Genomic DNA, 17,787 nt, shown 5'->3' with positions numbered 1-17,787 from the left:
ATGGTATTATTCTTATGCCTTTGTGTCCTCATAGCTTAGCTCCCACTTATGAGTGAGAACATATGATGTTTGGTTTTCCATTCCCGAGTTACTTCACTTAGAATAATGGTCTCCAAATTCCATTCAAGTTGCTGCAAATGCCATTATTTCATTCATTTTTATGGCTGAGTAGTGTTCCATGGTGTATATATATATCACATTTTCTTTATCCACTCGTTGATTGATGGGCATTTGGGCTGGTTCCATATTTTTGCAATTGCGAATTGTGCTGCTATAAACATGCATGTGCAAGTATATTTTTCATATAGATGACTTATTTTCCTCTGGGTAAATACCCAGGAGTGGGATTGCTGGATCAAATGGTTGATCTATTTTTAGTTCTTTAAGGAATCTCCAAACTATTTTCCACAGTGGTTGTACCAGTCTACATTCCCACCAGCAGTGTAATAGTTTTCCCTTTTCACCACATCCACACCAACACCCATTATTTTTTTATTATGGCCACAACAAATTTTATCAAAAAGAGGAAAGACAATGAGTATTGGTGAGGATGTGAAGAAAAGGGAACCCTTGCACAGTGTTGGTGGGAATGCAAATGAATACTTCATAATGGAAGACAATATAGAGGTGCCTCAAAAAACTAAAAATAGAAATATCATATGATCTGGCAACCCCACTTCTGGATATATATCCAAAGGAATTGAAATCAGTATATTAAAGGAATATCTGCACTCTCATCTTCATTGCAGCATATTTCACAATAGACAAGATATATCAACCTAAGTGTCCATCAGCAGATGAATGAATAAAGAAAATGTGGTATATCTACGTAATGCAATACTATTCAGCCATACAAAAGAAGGAAATTCCAACATTTGTAACAGTGGAAGATATTACACCACATGAAATAAGCAGACACAGAAAGACAAATACAGCATGATCTCACATGTGGAATCGAAAAGAGTTAACTCATAGAAGTAGAGAATGGAATAGTGTTTACCAGAGGCTGAGGGATAGAGAAGGGGTCTGGAGGGAAGGAATAGGGAGTTATTGGTCAAAGGATACAAAGTTTCAGTTAGACAGGAGGAATAAATTTTGAGATTTATTGCACAGTAGGGTGGCTATAGGCAATAGTAATATATTGCATATTTCTTTCTTTTTTTTTTTTTTTGAGACAGAGTCTCGCTCTGTTGCCCAGGCTGGAGTGGTGCAGTGGTGTGATCTTGGCTCACTGCAACCTCCACCTCCCAGGTTCAAGTGATTCTCCTGCCTCAGTCTTCTGAGTAGCTGGGATTACAGGCATGTACCACAATGGCCGGCTAATTTTTTGTATTTTTAGTGGAGATGGGGTTTCACCATGTTGGCCAGGCTGGTCTCAAACTCATGACCTCAAATGATCCGCCTGCCTCAGCCTCCTAAAGTGCTTGGATTAAAAGCGTGAGGCACCGCACCCTGCCTATTGTATATTTCAAAAGCCAGGAGAGGCTGGGTGCAGTGGCTCACATCTGTAATCCCAGCACTTTAGGAGGCTGAGGCAGGAGGATCACTTGGGCCCAGGAGTTCAAGACCAGCCTGGGCCACATGATGAGATCCTGTCTCTACAAAAAATACAAAACATTTGCTAGTGAGGTGGTGTGTGCCTGTAGTCCCAGCTACTGGGGAGGCTGAGATGGGAGGATCACCAGAGCCCGAGAGGTCAAGACTGCAGTACCATATATTATTGGTGGGAATGCAAAATGGTGAAGCCTCTTTGAAAAACTGTTAGCAGATCCTCATCTGGTTGACCATAGAGGTAGCGTATAACCCAGCAATTCCACTGCTAGATATATACCCAGGAGATATGAAAACATGTATTTATATAAACTTGTACATGAATGTTCATAGCATTATTCATAATACCTGAAAAGTGGAAACAACCCAAATGTCTAGCAACTGATAAATGAAATGAAATGAAATGTGGTATATTAATACAATGGAATACTATTCAGCCATAAAAAGGAATGCAGTATCACCACATGCTACAATGTAGATGAACCTTCAAAACATCATGCTACATGAAAGAAGTCAGTCACAAAAGACCGTGTATTGTGTGATTCCATTTATATGAAATGTTCGGAATAGGAAAATCCACAGAGACAGAAAGTAGATTAGAGCTCACCAGGGACTAGGAGGAGGGGGTAATAAGGAGATATTGCTTAATGGTTTCAGAGGTTTGGTTTGGAGCGATGAAAAAGTTTTGGAAATATGGTGGTGAGGCTGCACAACACTGTAAATACAATTAATACCCTTGAGTTGTACACTTAAAAATGGTAAAATGGCAAAATTTTGTTATATATATTTTACCACAATAAAACATTCAAAAAAATGTTTTCTTTAAAAGAGAAAAGCAAAACTAAAGAACCCCCCAAAATGATTGCTAGGAAGCCACTATTGGATGGCTTGGGTCTTCTTAGTAAAACATGAGAGGGGTGCATCTACACAGCTAGACCAAAGAGTGCCTGATCCAGAACAGACTGGAGCTGAGAACTTGAGACAAAGGAGATGTGTTATGTCTCACATGAACAAATGCAGTGTTTGTTACCTATTCTTATGATAAGAATCACTTGAGGGTTTGTTGAATCTGTAGATCAGTGATTCTCAAAGTGTGGCCCAAGAACTCCTAGGGGTCCGTGAAGTCTTCTCTTTTGCAATTACATATTTATTAGAGGCCAGATTTTCTCCCGATACTTCAGGCAAAATAACATATAACAACAGATTGAATGCAAAAGCAGGTATGAGAATCCAGCTGTCTTCTATCAAGGCAGACATCAAAGAGGTTTGGAAAAATATATAACAATAGCATGCTTCTAACTGAGTTTTTGAGAATATAGTTATTTTTCATAAAAATGTTATTTATGTTAATGTGTAACAGCTTTATTGTTATTTTTAATGAATTATTAAATAAAAAATTCTGAGGTTTTTTTTTTTGTTTGTTTGTTTTTAGAGCCAGTGTCTCGCTCTGTCTCCTAGGCTGGAGTGCAGTGGTGCAATTATGGCTCACCGTAGCCTCGACCTCCTGAGCTCAAGCAATCCCCGCACCTCAGCCTCCCAAGTAGCTGGGACTACAAGCATGCACCACCATGCCCAGCTAATTGTTTTAAAATTTTTTGTAGATGAGGTCTTGCTATATTGACAGGGCTGATCAGTCTCAAACTCCTGGGCTCAAGCAATCCTCCCAACTCTGACCCCTGAAGTGCTGGGATTACAGGTGTGAGCCACTGGGCCTGGTGGTTCTTCCATTTTCTGTTGCGTACAAGGGAGCTCTAGAAATGACAAACTAAATTATGCTCTGATCCTCCTGTTGAGCTAGGGAGTTAGATGGCTGATGGTGAATACATCTTTCCAAGAGAGAGGATCTCTCCTCTCTGGTCCACTTCTCCCTATGTCCTGGTTCTTCCTTGACATATGCCAGCTGGTGAAGTGCAGCTTGAGAAGTGCAGAAAAGGCAGTGTAGCCCCAGCTACTCCAGAGAGAAGGAAAGCAGTCCCCAGTGGCCAGCCTTTTCAGGAGGAGGAAGGCTGGGGCTGCACTCCAGGCAAATTGGACAGAGCCCACGTGACCTGCAGCCCCGCTAAAGCCCTGGACATGATGTCTTTCTGACTACACAGCCAGGAGTTCAGTGGCTGAGCACTGCAGTGACTTGAAGGTAAGATAAGATAAATTATATTTATTATTTCAAGCCTTTGATTATATTCCTTTTGGGAAGGCACCTGCCCTGATGGCTCTGACAAGCTCCTTGTGCCCGGGCCTGGTGGGCTCAGTCACTGCTTATTTTTTGAGCATGAGCAACGTTTGGCAGTGGCAGTGGGAATGAAAAGAGTGTGTAGGGAGGGGAAGGAGAGTCGTGCTGCCAGGGACTACTCTTCAGACTGGCTTGGGGTTGAACTTTGTTCAGAACCACTGAGCAGTGCAGTCATGCCAGCTTGCCCCTCCCTTCACTCCCACCTCTTCATTGCCAAACTTGAAACTATCTCTTAGAGAACAGAAGTCAAAGGTTTCATGCATAAAATCCACATCTTTGAAGGAAAAACACCTAATGAGTCTGTCAAGGTTTTCACATAGGATCACAGTGGCCACCAAATCTTATGCCAAATGCTTAGAAACTCCTAAGGTAGTAGTTCCTAACATTTTGTGGGGCCTTTTCAGGATCAATGAAATGCCAAATGTACATCTACGTAAAATTTTGCATACTATTCTAGGGAGTTTGGGTCCAGAGAGTTCAGGCTTTCCATGTACCTTTAATAACCCTGTGACTCCCAAGTTTGGAACCTCTGGTCTACAGTGTCTTTCTTGGTCTGGGACAGCAGTTGGATAGCACTTTTAGGTCTGATGTATTCTTTCTTGGAACACTATTGGTGCTCAGGAAAATTCTGGGGGTCCCATAGAATATATGGTTAGTAAACTAATGCTACATTCTGCCATCTTTATCTAGTATTCACCCTGTCCCCTCTAAATGATGCAATATCCTTGTCAAGTGGTTGTCTAGCATCTGCTGAAACACTTCTAGTAACAGGGACCTATATTTCCTGACACATATTCTAGTTTGTCATTGTGTCTATTTAAACGTACTAAGAACTTAACATTTCTGATGATTCTGTTCTATAACATATTTGCTCTCTCTAGCCCAGCGTTTATATCATAGATAGAGATATAGATAGATAGATTAGATAGATAGATAGATAGATAGATATAGATAGATAGATAGATATTTGCTAAATAAGGCATCTATTTCTGGGAAGGGATGTAAACATGAATAAGAAATGGTCGTTGCACATGTTTTTATCTCAAACCAGAGCCCCAGAGCTTACTATTCCCTTTAGGTCGGCATGAAATCCATTAGCCTAGCACTTTGGGGATATGGTGTAAATCAGCTGTTGATCGATCTAGTGATACTAGGTCATCCATCTCACATTTCCCATTTCTGGAGTTTATCTTTCCCCTCCTTTTGAAAATGGGAACAGTTGCCCATTGCCATTTTCTCTCCACATGCTCCATTCATTGTTATCCCTCAAAGTTCAACACCAAGAGTGAGCTCCTCCTGTGTCCTGGGACCCTACACCATTTTCCAAGTCGTCTCTTCTCTGCTTCCACCTAGAGGAAAAAATAAGGCCTGACTCTAGGATTTGAAGTCTTTTCCCTTTTCATTACAGTGTGATTTTTCTTGCAAATTCTGCCCTGCAGCATGGTGCTTGTGGTCTTGCCAGGCTCACAGCAAGTGCCCCGCTAGAGTAACCCTGGCAGTTATAGCAGAGCTCATGTATCTTGCAAGTCCTCAGAAGTTGTGGCTGTGTTTCAAAAGTTCTAGGTAGCCGAACATCTCTACATAGATAAGTACAATTTGTTTGAAAATAAAAGCGTACTTCCTATTTAAAATGTGATTTAGGCTGAGCATGGTGGCTCATGCCTGTAATCCCTGCGCTTTGGGAGGCCGAAGCAGGTGGATCACTTGAGGTCAGTAGTTCGAGACCAGCCTGGCCAACATGGTGAAACCCCATCTCTACTAAAAATACAAAAAATTAGCCAGGCGTGGTGGCAGGCGCCTGTAATCCCAGCTAGTTGGGAGGCTGAGGCAGGAGAATTGCTTGAACCCAGGAGGTAGAGGTTGCAGTGAGCTGAGATCATGCCACTGCACTCCAGCCTGGGCGACAGAATGAAACTATATCAAAAAAAAAAAGAATGAAAGAAAAAATGTTATTTAAAAAATGTCACATAGCTGATTTTTACTCTTCTGCCAGAGACCACTAAAGATGGTGTCTCTTCCCTATGGCCCAACATGAACATCATGATCAGCCAGCCTCTTTTCCTCACCAAATCCTGTTTGTTCTTCACAGCAGGCATTGCCCCTTTCATGAAACTCACCTTAATCACACTAGCCCACTCAGATCTCCACGTTAGTAGTTCCACTGATGAGCATTCCAGTCTATGATCACACAAGCCACACAATTTAGCACTTTTTATTTTATAGTCTTATTTGCTATTTCATGTATGTGCAGCTTCTCTGTTGGGTACTCAGATTTGGGTGAGCTTTGGGTTTTGTTTTTTAAGTGAACTGATACCTAAGCTATTTGTTTCACCCATACAATTAGAAAAATAGTGGATGCCTACAGGGTATGATTCAGGAGCACTAGGGAGAACTATCTCAAACCCAAACACCTCTCCTACTAGGCCTTCGTAGTGCCTGTGTACTCAATGTCAATGAGACTTTTATCCTTTTGGTTGTTGTCTCCTGACAACACTCACTATAAAAATGCAAATAACTCTATTCTCCTACCTTGGTAAATATCAGTAAAGAGGCTAACGATTTTTTTTAAGTGAAAGCAAGTTTATCAGAAAGGTAAAGGAATAAAGAATGGCTACTCCATAGGCACAGCAGCAAGGCTAGGGATATTTAACCAAGATACCTCAGGGGCTGCTCTGGGGAAGAGGGAGCTCCAAGAAATGCCATCCCCACTTCAACTAGAGCCACTCTACTTTTGTTTTCTGGACGGAAGTTACCCTAAAACTTTATTTATAAACCATTCAGATGCAAAAATAATTAAAAAAAAATTCCTTTAGGGCAGTAATTCCCAAACTTTAGTATGCGCAAGAATACCCCTGCAAGGCTTGTTAACATGTAAACTGCTGGATCTTGCCTCCAGAATTTCTGATAATTTGCATCTCTAACAAGTTTCCAGGTGATGCTGCTGGTCAAGAGACCATATACAGTACGCTAAGCACTACTTCTGTAGATGAGTGTGTTTACAGCCTCCCAAATTCCCTAGGAGAAGCACTGGCAGGAGGTGAGGGTGGGGGTAAAGAGAATGGGGAAATCTCCAGAATGGAAGTTGACTGGTTCAAAAAAATCAGTCTCTCTGTTGATTTGTGTTTATTTATTTATTTTATTTTTTATTTTTTGGAATTAGAATCTTGCTCTGTCACCCAGGCTGGAGTGCAGCGGCATGATCTCGGCTCACTGCAACCTCTGCCTCCCAGATTCAAGTGATTCTCCTGCCTCAGCCTCCCGAGTAGCTGGGGTTACAGGCACCTGCCACCATGCCTGGCTAATTTTTGTATTTTTAGTAGAGACGGGGTTTCACCATGTTTGCCAGGCTGTTCTCGAACTCCTGGCCTCAAGTGATCCACCTGCCTTGGCCTCCCAAAATGCTGGGATTACAGGTGTGAGCCACTGCACCAGCCGATTTGTGTTTATTTTGAATCCCTTCATCTTCATATCTGAAGTAAGAAGCCCCCAATTAGTGTTTTGACCTTAGGGCTTTGGACCCTAACCAAGTCCCAAAGGAGAGTTTCTCTATGCATAGTCCTAAGCACAAATGGGAGCTTCAGTAATAGCTGTTGGTCTAGGCCTTCCTGAAGCTTTGATTCACCTGTATGTTTAAAATCATAGAACTGGAAAGGACCACTAGGACTTCACATAAGGCCTCTAGATAATGCTAACGTATTGGCTGATGGAGTCATCTAGCATAGGCAGTGTGATGCCAATATCAGAAAATTCTAATGAGTTGGAGAGAAAGAAGCTGGCCAACCTTCTAACCCTACTAAATGTACAAATCATTAGAATTAGACAGAATCTTACAATATAAAGACAAATTTTATTGTCAGTAAAAGCCTTTAATAACTCATTTTATCCTGTTTCAGTAGGACCTTATTCTTTCTGATGAAAATCCAGCCATCGCATCTCTCATTAAAAATAAAATTATTATTTTGAAATAAATAAATATATAAAATAAATAATAGCATATACATTTTATAAATAGTTTGTCCTTATGCACAGTATCCATGCTTACATTTTAATATCATTTTCTTACAACCTACCCCATCTCCCACTTCCAATGACAGGAAAACTGCATGTCAGGACAGATGAGAAATCTGCAGAGCCAATGCAGGGAAGGCTTGCAGCAAGGCTGTAGCCCCAAGGATTTTCTTAATGAGACTTTTCCAAAGCTCTGTAGGTAGCATCTGTGGCAGATTCCTTGGCCTTTCATTTATACCCATTGTCAAGGTATTTGAGTAAATTGTGGGGTAAGACACCCCTGGCCCTTAGCAGGGGCTCCCATTCTTTGTTATGCTACCTCAGGGGAAGGAACATGAGTAAAGAAAAAAGTATATACAAGATTCCCTCGAGCCCAGCCCCCCCATCCCTCCCCAAAATAACCCAACCTTGATATACAGTTTGAACAACAAGGGAACAGCTGGGTTGAGTTCAACAGTAAGTGCTTTTCTGTTATCTAAAATGATAGGAAGGAAGGATTGAAAAGCTATGAATATAGTGCTTGCAGAGACAACCGTGGCCCCAGAGTACATGGGTCACAGAGGGCACACCAGAGGTTCATTACCTATAGTGAAAGAGGTCTCTGGACATGGAGGGCAACTTAGAAGGATCTACAGGCCTGGGTAAAAAGTGAGTGAATTTCTGGTGTCGTTTAGTCCTGTATCCCTCCCGGGGTGAGCCATCTTTGTTCAGGGCCACGTAATACTGTCTCTCCGAGTCCGAATGTTTGTACAAGGTTGAGGCATAGGTGTTGTACCAGTTTTCTTCAAACTGTTCCCGGAAAACACATTCACGTGTGAGTTTCTTCTGTGAGGGTGAGAAAATAAAGCAGAACCCATTATATGACTATTTCTCCTATCCCAGCTTGCTAGTAGAGAAACCCTGAAATAGCAATAGCACATTGATGTTAGAAAATTCCAGTCCTATCTCTCTGTATTACTGGAGGTATCTTTCTTCCAAATAGCACAAAACACTCTTGTCTGTATCTCCTTCATTCTCTTTCATGAGTTACACAAAAATGTTTTAGTTGAAATCTTTCCTGAAGGGAGGAGTTTGGAGGAGATGGCATCACCTGGCTCTTTGAGCCTGAGAATTGCTGCTATGGCCTCCCAATGCCCTGCTGGCACCCACTGAGCTTTCTCCCTACTTAGAGCTAATGATGTTCAAATTCATTGAGATTACAGTCAACCATGTCAACTAACAGGCAAAGGCCTCGGATCTATATAAAGCTCCATGGGAGGTGAGCTGTGATCTCTCCTAATGAAGGGTCTCAGGCCTGTCAGTCTGAAAGCTCAGAAAAGATCTCCTTGAAAAGCTCTTCCAATCTGGCTACTTCAGGCTGGCAGTTCCTGGGTCTCTTGCCTCTGTCCCTTCTCACACTTGATCCAACCGCCATACTACTTGCTGCAGTTGCCGATACTGAGTGCTGGGGACAGGCCTATCTCTTAGGTGTCATGGAAAAATGTGTTCTGATTTCATGGGGTGCAGGCAGCCAGAAAGTATGCTATGTGACTTAAAAGCCAGAGCCAGGAGTTGGGATCCCCTGGAAGGGTTAAGGTCAGTAAATCACTCACCATTCCTCAGTGCTAGGCTAGCTTCCAGAATAGAGAAAATGCACTGCCGCTAGCCTAGTCCTAGCTGAGGGCTTAAGGCTGTCACCAGACCCTGGAACCCTCATTCTTCATTTGTTTGTTTCATTTGGCCTTTGGGACTCAGCTGAAGCAATCTGGAAATCAGGGACTGTGTTGTTAACCTCAGAATCCTCAATTTGAAAGCCACCTCTTCCACTGCCTATTTTTGTGCCTGCTAGTCTGCTACTCCTCTGGGTACACATTCAAATTCAGATGTACTCCCCTGGAGGGTTAATGCCCCAAACCCTGACCATCTACTGCCAAACCAGCACAGGTTACTGTTATCATCAGACTAGCTGGCCTTCTAATGAAAAAGGCAAAATCACATGTATCAGAGAAAAGCTTATGTTTTGGGGCCGGGTGCAGTGGCTCATGCCTGTAATCCCAGCACTTTGGGAGGCCAAGGCGGGTGGATCACTTGAGGTCAGGAGTTCGAGACCAGCCTGGCCAACATGGTGAAACCCAGTCTTTACTAAAAAATACAAAAAATTAGCCTGGCATGGTGGTGCATGCCTGTAGTCCCAGCTACTCGGGAGGCTGAGGCAAGAGAATCACTTGAACAGGGGAGGTGGAGGTTGCAGTGAGCTGAGGTTGCGCCACTGCACTCCAGCCTGGGCAACAGTGTAAGACTCCATCTCAAAGCAAAAAAAAAAAAAAAAAAAAAGCTTGTTTTGGTGGGGGCCAAATGAGTGAAGGTGTTATGTAGCAAGACCCTGAGCAGCCAAGAAGTAACTAGAAGACACTACTCCTTTACAGCTAAAAAAGGGCTTTCAAGTGCTAGATAAATTTCTTTTTTTTTTTGAGATGGAGTCTCACTCTGTTGCCCAGGCTGGAGTGCAGTGGCGCAATCTTGGCTCACTGCAACCTCTGCCTCCCAGGTTCAAGTGATTCTCCTGCCTCAGCCTCCTGAGTAGCTGGGATTACAGGTGCATGCCAGCATGCCCAGCTAATTTTTTATTTTTTATTTTTAGTAGAGATGGAGTTTCACCATGTTGGCCAGGCTGGTCTTGAACTCCTCACCTTGTGATCTGCCCACCTCAGCCTCCCAAAGTGCTGGGATTACAGGCGTGAGCCACCGTGCCTGGTCCCCAGATAAATATTTTTATACTTTTGCTTTACATTGTCCAAACACTGGTTGTAATAACCTCTGACCAAAAAAAAAAAAAAAAACAAAAAAAAAAACCTTAAACTTACCGACCCATAGAGTTCTCCTCGCTCATTCATTCCTAGGTACAGGCCAGAGTCCACTCCCCGGATGCTGATCAGCCCCACAGCCAGGCTGATAAACTCCAGGATTCCTAGGGCAAAAAGTGAACACTATTCCCATTACCAGCATCAAACTAAGAGAAAGCTGTTCAGGTGACATGAGCTACCAGTCATTTGTCCCCAACTGGAGGCCAGCCCTGTGTGCCTTTGATAAAATGCCTGATGAAACCATCTTTTGCGGCAAGAATGGAACCTCAGAGAAGGTACTTAGTCTCTTTGGGCCTCAGTTTTTCCATATGTAAGACGGGGGACACCATCTCTGCTTCTACTCAACAGTCTTAGGCATATTATGAGGAAGAGACCATGAGAAGGCTTTGGCTACAAAAGCTCCATAATTGCAAGGTGCTATTGCTCTCAAATTCAAGAAACGGGAAGTCAGTTTTCTAAATGCAAGGACAGGTTTCTGTATCTTTCCCTGTAACCTCCCTCTTCCTTAGAGCATGCAGCATTACCTTGCTGTCCTCTAGGCTGAACTCGTTTTGTGCCCTGTCAGCCCCCATGTCCTTAAAGCCACATGAGGCCGTCAACTGCCTCTAGCTGACTCTAACAAAGGTCACACAGGCCACTCACTGTTTGTTCCCCCTGCTTATGGCAGGAGGCAAAACTTGGCCACATGAGAGCTTTCTCCTAAAAAGCATTCTCAGCTAGTACAGCCTCAAGCTGACAAGCCTATCATTCTCTTTTGAGAATTTTAAGTTTATCCACAGCAAAGAGTTGGCAGGTGGTATTGGACTCAATACTGATTTGAGATGTTGTAACTTTTAGGCCAAAGAGAAGAAATTCAGAAATGTCCTCCTAGCGGACAATATTAGAGGTGAAGATTTGAAAATGCTTTCATTTACCCAGCAGCAGTCCTAAGTGGGAAAAAGGACCCAGAACTGAAATCCTGGTGATACTGAAGACTACAATTTTGTCCCAAGATAGTACGTCTATTATCTAGATACAGACATAATAGTCAACTAGATTCCTCTTTGATATTCCTGCCTCTAATCACATTTCTCAACATACAGACCAAAAACTTGTTTAAGTCATCCAAGGTATGAAATGAGCTCATATCTGGCTGTCTTTCTTATCCAAAATTGCAATTCTGTTTTTTTGTTTGTTTGTTTTTTGAGACAGGATCTCACTTTGGCACCCAGGTTGGAGTGCAGTGGTGTGATCATGGCTCACTGCAGCCTCAACCTCCCCAGGCTCAGGTGGTCATCCCACCTCAGCCTCCCTCGTAGCTGGGACTACATGCACGCATCACCACACCCAGCTAATTTTTTATTTTTTCTAGAGACAAGGTTTCACCATGTTGCTAAGGCTGTTCTCAAACTCCTGGGCTCAAGCAATCTGCACACCTTGGCCTCCCAAAGTGTTGGGATTACAGGCATGCACCACTGTGCCTGGCCCAAAAATGCAATTCTTAAGGGTAATAATATTCTATGTAATCTATATAGGGAGTAGAGCTGATTTTCCAAGATCAAGAATTTTAAGCGGCTAATTTTAAAATCAGGTTAAAACTCTACTGGGAAGTCTCCTGAGGAACCCCAGTGACTCAAGTTGGTGGGCTGCTGTTCAGGTATGGCAGCTTTGGGGGCATGTGCTTCCACAACCCACCCAGATCTTTTGGAAGGATGTAAGGTTATTTTGCTGCAATTCTATAGAACACTCAGGGTTTGGCCTTTGGCCTCTCACACTGAAATCCTCCAAGTTTTATTCTCAGTCTGGTTGCTATTAAATTTTACAGTACAAAGAAAGGAGTCTCGGGAAATGAGATTGAGACAAGACGGTAGGAGGGGAAGAGAAAATACCCAGTGCCAAGTAAGGGTTAATCAGACACTGATTTAATGCAACCAAATCTTCAGCTGCACTGCACAACGTTTTGCATTTGGTTCTGCTCCGTTTGATATTTCAATAAATGACTTGTAAGAGAACATATGAGGACCGCTTATCCTAGTTCTAGAACACGTACAGTTGAGAGGGATGACACAATCAATATCCAAAGAGATTTCCAGAGGATGGAAAAATGGAGTGGCTCCAGCAAACTATGCTTAATTAGAATCAATGTGAAGTCCTGCACTTTGGTCTCCCAAATTTCCCAAAGTGTTTTGTGTTTGGGGTTTGGTTGGGGGAGGGTGAGCCTCAAGTGCAGACAGTTGAGTTAGCTGTACTGCTTAGATCATGTCCTATTAACATAGTTGGTCTGTGCAAGGGCTTTATAATTATCTATTTCTTTCTTTCTTTTTCTCTTCATACCCTGCTCCCATCTGCCCCTCCATTTCAGGCAACCATGTATATTTTCTTGAAAATGTGTATTGTTATTTTGTGTTCTTGTGCATTTTAATTACACGCAAGTCTACCCATCTCTGCAATGGGGAAATGTGGCTTAGTAAAACACAACAATGGCTAAGAGACTTAATTGAACAAGGCAAACTCAGTATGATGGATGATTAGCAGGATTATTAAAAAGCTAATGTACAATTGGTCATGTAAAATTAAAAATTAGAAAGCTAGTGGAAAAAATAGAAAAAAAGCTAGTGTGATATAAGGCCTCACTGATACAGGTCTGGTAACTAACAAAAGGGAGGGAGGATTGTCCCACTCTGCTCTGCCATGGTTAGACCACACTGAGAATGGTGTGTTTAGTTCTACTGTGCTTAGAGAAGAAAATGGAAAAACAGAGCATGTTCAAAGGAGAGTGCCCAGTATGGAAAGGAAACTAGAAACCAGGTCATGATTCAGTTCTGGGTCCTAAACTCTGAGGGACACTAACATGTGGGAGCCTTTAGTTCTTTGCTTTGCTCAGGCGGGTTACTCCTGAGCTTCAAGTCTGAGTTCCCTCATTCTGTAAGTATCTCATGTCTCTGACAACCCTGAGCTCATTAAGTAGCAGAGCACAGCTTGTGATCTCACTGCCCAAGACATAGTGTGAGAACAAATCATGAAACCCAAGAGGTGTGGCCATTTGAGTCACCACAGTTTTTCTCCAACTCTCTGTTAACCCTGATGCCAAAGGACAGATCATACAGGAAGTCACTTGGGTTGTGTCCAGTAACAGGGGTCTCCAACAGCTGGAATTATCCCTGCCCAGCTGTCTTTGGGCATCATTTTCCCTCGCCAACTTTCCTATTAGCTGGTTTCAAACTGTGGGAACCCAGTGGCACATGATGATGGAAGAGATATTCCTAAACCTTCTCCTGAATCCCAGCCAGCATGAAGGGGGAGAGAAAATAAGCCATTTTCATATTTTCCCAGCTACAGCTGGACAGGGGTGTTAACAGCAAAGTGTTGAGGTGAAGTATTAAGTAGACAAAATTTGTCCTCAGTACTCTTACCCCTTCAAGGCCCAGGACCTCTCTCTACTCTGCCTCATCTTGACCTGCCCACATCAGGCTCTGCCCTTTTCTTGACAATTTCCAGACACTTCTTATACCTCTCTCCCCAGGCCCTCAGTCAAAACTGATCTGTTCTGGGCCCCACTGCTTCAGAACCTAGCTAGATGACTGTCTAATGTGTCATTTAATCTAGTTCCATAACTTGCCTGAATCCTTCAGCCATCCTGTCAGACCTTTGGGGCCGAGACAGTGCTGCTTTGGCATCTTGCCAAATGAGAACCAGATCACTCAAGAACCAAGGCAGCTGCATGAGCCCACTCCATCCCACCTGGTGGGAGGACTCTCCTTCAGTTTGGCTCCCAAGCTCTGCTCTGCCAGTCCACAGGTGCCCCTCGGAATGTCAGTATCCTTGTGAACTTCATATAAATGCTACCAGCCAGGCGGTGATTGAAATACTCCTGGCTACTGATTGCAGATGGAGAGCGGAGAGCATATGCTGTGCCAACAGGTTATTATTTGGAGTCGGGACTGCTCTTGGGCTTAGCCTGACTTGTTCTGAACACATGGATTCCAGGGTAATCCTTGGGGGCCCTGCTCTCCAATTACAACAAATAGCTATTTACTTCACATGGCTTTTGGAGACTACCTCTTCCCCCCTAGCAGAAATCTATAATATTTTATATCTTAAGTCTGGCCTACTTTACCCTGCTGGAATGTTGACTGCTAAAGCACTTATGGAATGTTAAAGTTTCAATTTATTGAATACCCTGGCTGATTAACTCAAATGTGGAGGGAGGAAAGAGTTAGCAAACTTGAACGCCACCTCTTTCTGTGCCAAAAGCTAAACTGAGAAAGAGTATGTGTTTTAAAGTTGGCAGGGAAGGTTACAAAGAGACAGCTTTGGCTAGTTATCATTTTCTTTACAGGAAGTGCAGGAAAGTGACAGGAAGTCAGGGAAGGAGGAAAAGGAAAAGGTGATGCAGAGGTGCTCTTAGCCAGTGTTGTTTTCTTTTTTAAAGGCAAAACCAAAAATGAAGCAGTCAGTTAAGCAGCAGTGAAAATGTCCCTTCCTCCTGCCAATCTTATTTCCTTTGGTTTCTCCTTAAACTTAACACCCTTAGCAGACCTGGGAAATGAAAAGAAATCAAGATGTGTCTTTAGGGAGGTAATTAAAGACCACTTATCCCAAGAGCCTATTACTGATTTATGTTGACCTTGTAGGTTACTGGGCTCAGCTTAGGCACAAAATCAGAAAAATATTTGGAGCTGCTGGGAGGTGTGCTCATAATTTTTCCACTTTCGCTACCCCCACCCCACATCTCTCCATCATTTCATGATCTTTTTTTTTGGTTACATACCGGCAATGAGTTACCCCGGTATCTTTATGCCATTTCAGGAAGGCTCTGAGGCCGGTGTGGGAGTCCTATTCCTTAAGAAGAGGAACAAAAGGGGACTGCAAAATCACAAGCAATGAAAGGGAAAGGAGCCAAGTTAACACCCCCTCTCCTCCCACTCCACCTTATCACCCTTTTGAGGACCTGCTGCAAGTTTATACAGACACCTGCACCCCTCCATTACCCCTCCCAACCTACTGTACTCTAGCTATGTTTGAGTGCATTTTTCCAAGATACCATAGACCTCATTAGGGTTTCTGCCTGTTCCCACCAAGGAAGACCAACCCTGCCCCTAAGTTGTTTGCTAGGCTTGGCCTTACCCCGCACTGGCCCCTATGTTCCCCTTTTTGCTGTGCACTCCAGATGCAGCTCTAGCAAGGCATGGAGAATAGGAGGATGGAGAGGTTTGGGGGGGTTGGGGCAGATGTTGGCAAGGAGGGTGGGAAAAAGAAGGGAAGGGTGTCATGTCTGAGTGTAGGCAGAACATCTTACTGGCTTGGGGAAAAGGTGTCTTTCTTGGATTATAGGGTCCTTGGGAGGAAGCAGAGGACATTGGAGGATGCGGAGGGGCAAAGGTAGCTGTCACAGAACCCCCCATGATGTCTTAGTATAGAATTGGAAATTGAAAATAAAAATGGCAAATTACCGAGGAGCGAACACATTTGCTTAGAAACCTAATGATCTTTGTCTCAGATCAAGGCTTATATTAATTGTGTAATTAGTTCTATATGTGAGACAGGCAGCTGTGTTGAACAGTTTGTATAGTGGCAGGCAAACAGACAATCCTGGATGGAGGTTGAACGTTTCCTGCTTTGGGCCCAAGAGACAACTGTTTCTGGGACTGGGAGTGGGCCCAGGACGGTTTCCTCACTGAGGCAAGGAGTCCAGAGGTAGTTTCCGGCAAAAGCTGCCCCAGGACTTGTGCCCTTACACGGTGGACACCGCGAGGTTTTCCTAGATTCCCAATTCGTGCCAGGCTGCCTGGATTGTCTCCTACCCTGGACAGAGCGACCCCAAGGCAGGCGGAGGCCACAGCTGCCTGGTACCCACGGGCCAAAAGCGATTTGTGTGCCGGCCGACCGCCTCACATGCCCACGGCCCATGCAGGATCCTGTTCCAGGAAATCAGCTGCCACAGCCCAGCTGCCTTCGAGGCTCGGCCCGCGCTGCAGCCACGGTCCCGGCCTCCTAGGCGAGAGCTCCCATCCCTGTCTCAGCTCCACCTGCTTTCATTCAAGGCTTAGAGTCCAGCTCCCAGAACTACCCCCTTGCTCCCCGGGGAGATACTGTGGAGCGGCGAAAGGAGAGGCCCCACCGCAAGGCGCCCCCGCCCCCACCTGAGAGTGTCCGAGGGTGCAGGGCCCCCTGATGTCGAGAGGCCCACGACCGCGCCGTCGTGTCTCGCCTCGACTGGCCCGGACGACACCAAGCCCGGGGGCGGTCTGCGGGCCCTACGCCTGAGCCCGGAGCTGTGGGCTCCCCAGTGCGCCGTCCGCCCGCCTCCCGTTCCCCCGACCGCGTCCTCACCGAAGCGGCTGTGGTCGTGGCGGGTGCCGTGCACCGTGCCGTTGGGGAAGATCTCCAGGTGGAAGCCGGTGCGGCAGTAGAGCTGGCGGCGCCGCAGGATCCCCTTCAGGTGGGCGAAGTCTGTGGGTGAGCCACGCTGCAGCTTCCCCTCGATTTGGCCCAGGCGCTCGTTCAGGAAACCTGGGGAGTCAGCTAAGGGCACGTTCCCCAGAGACGAGGAGAAGCCGTGTAGATCCCAGTCCAAGGAGGCGAAGACGCCCCCCACCTCTGCCATGGCTGGGCCGATTGCGGCGCTGGTTGTGCTGGGCGCGCGCGGGCCGAGCCGGGGCCACGGGGCGCGAACTGCCTCTTCCCGCAGCGGGCGCGGGCGGTTCGGCGGCGCTCCCTCGTTAGCTCGCTTGCTCCGCGCTCTGCCGAGCTGCAGTCGACGTCTGTTCGCGTCCAAGGAACTTCTCAGCGGCGGGGAGCGCGGGGCAGCGTGCTCCTGACCTTGCTCTCAGTCAAAGTGCCTCTTCCCCTCCGCATCCATCTCCCCCGGCCTCTCATAGCTGGCTTCGTCCAGCTATCAGATGCAAACGGCACTTTATATACATACCCACTCCCCTTACATTGACATATTGGATATTTAAATACAAGCCACACCTCATTGGCATCCCCTCGGAGATTGGTGTGTGGGTTCTTTTTTTTTTTTTTTTTTTTTTCTTGCATCCATTTGGCTCTTTTTGGGAGAGGGGGGTGGAGGGAGAGAGCGAGCGAGCTTCACTCCCTCTTTTATTATGAAAAAATGGCAGGAAAAAGCTACACATTGCAGTGAGGCATAACTGCTTTTGGCAGGTTCTTCTG

General features: G+C 44.9%; 1 protein-coding gene across 1 annotated transcript; it reads right to left on the bottom strand.

The window, feature by feature from the left end:
• Positions 1 to 7,608: 7,608 nt before the first annotated feature.
• FGF16 (fibroblast growth factor 16) lies at positions 7,609 to 17,230 on the bottom strand. The gene is made up of 3 exons (XM_003824401.5): positions 16,945 to 17,230; positions 10,633 to 10,736; positions 7,609 to 8,614 (listed from the first exon to the last, which is right to left on the bottom strand). Exons 1-3 carry the CDS (start codon positions 17,216 to 17,218, stop codon positions 8,369 to 8,371), a joined length of 624 nt encoding a protein of 207 aa, XP_003824449.1. The 5' UTR covers positions 17,219 to 17,230; the 3' UTR covers positions 7,609 to 8,368.
• Between the last annotated feature and the right edge of the window lie 557 nt (positions 17,231 to 17,787).

This window comes from Pan paniscus, chromosome X (genome assembly GCF_029289425.2).
Source record: "Pan paniscus chromosome X, NHGRI_mPanPan1-v2.0_pri, whole genome shotgun sequence".
NCBI lineage: Eukaryota > Metazoa > Chordata > Mammalia > Primates > Hominidae > Pan > Pan paniscus.
This window is presented reverse-complemented; position numbering and strand designations above follow the sequence as displayed.

Excerpts from the sequence above, each read along its gene's own strand:
- FGF16 (XM_003824401.5), bottom strand. The coding sequence starts at position 17,218 with ATGGCAGAGGTGGGGGGCGTCTTCGCCTCCTTGGACTGGGATCTACAC. Across the intron at positions 10,737-16,944 it reads CCACGACCACAGCCGCTTCG|GAATCCTGGAGTTTATCAGC; the intron begins GTGAGGACGCGG and ends TTTTTGCCCTAG. Across the intron at positions 8,615-10,632 it reads GAGGAGAACTCTATGGGTCG|AAGAAACTCACACGTGAATG; the intron begins GTAAGTTTAAGG and ends TCACCCTCACAG.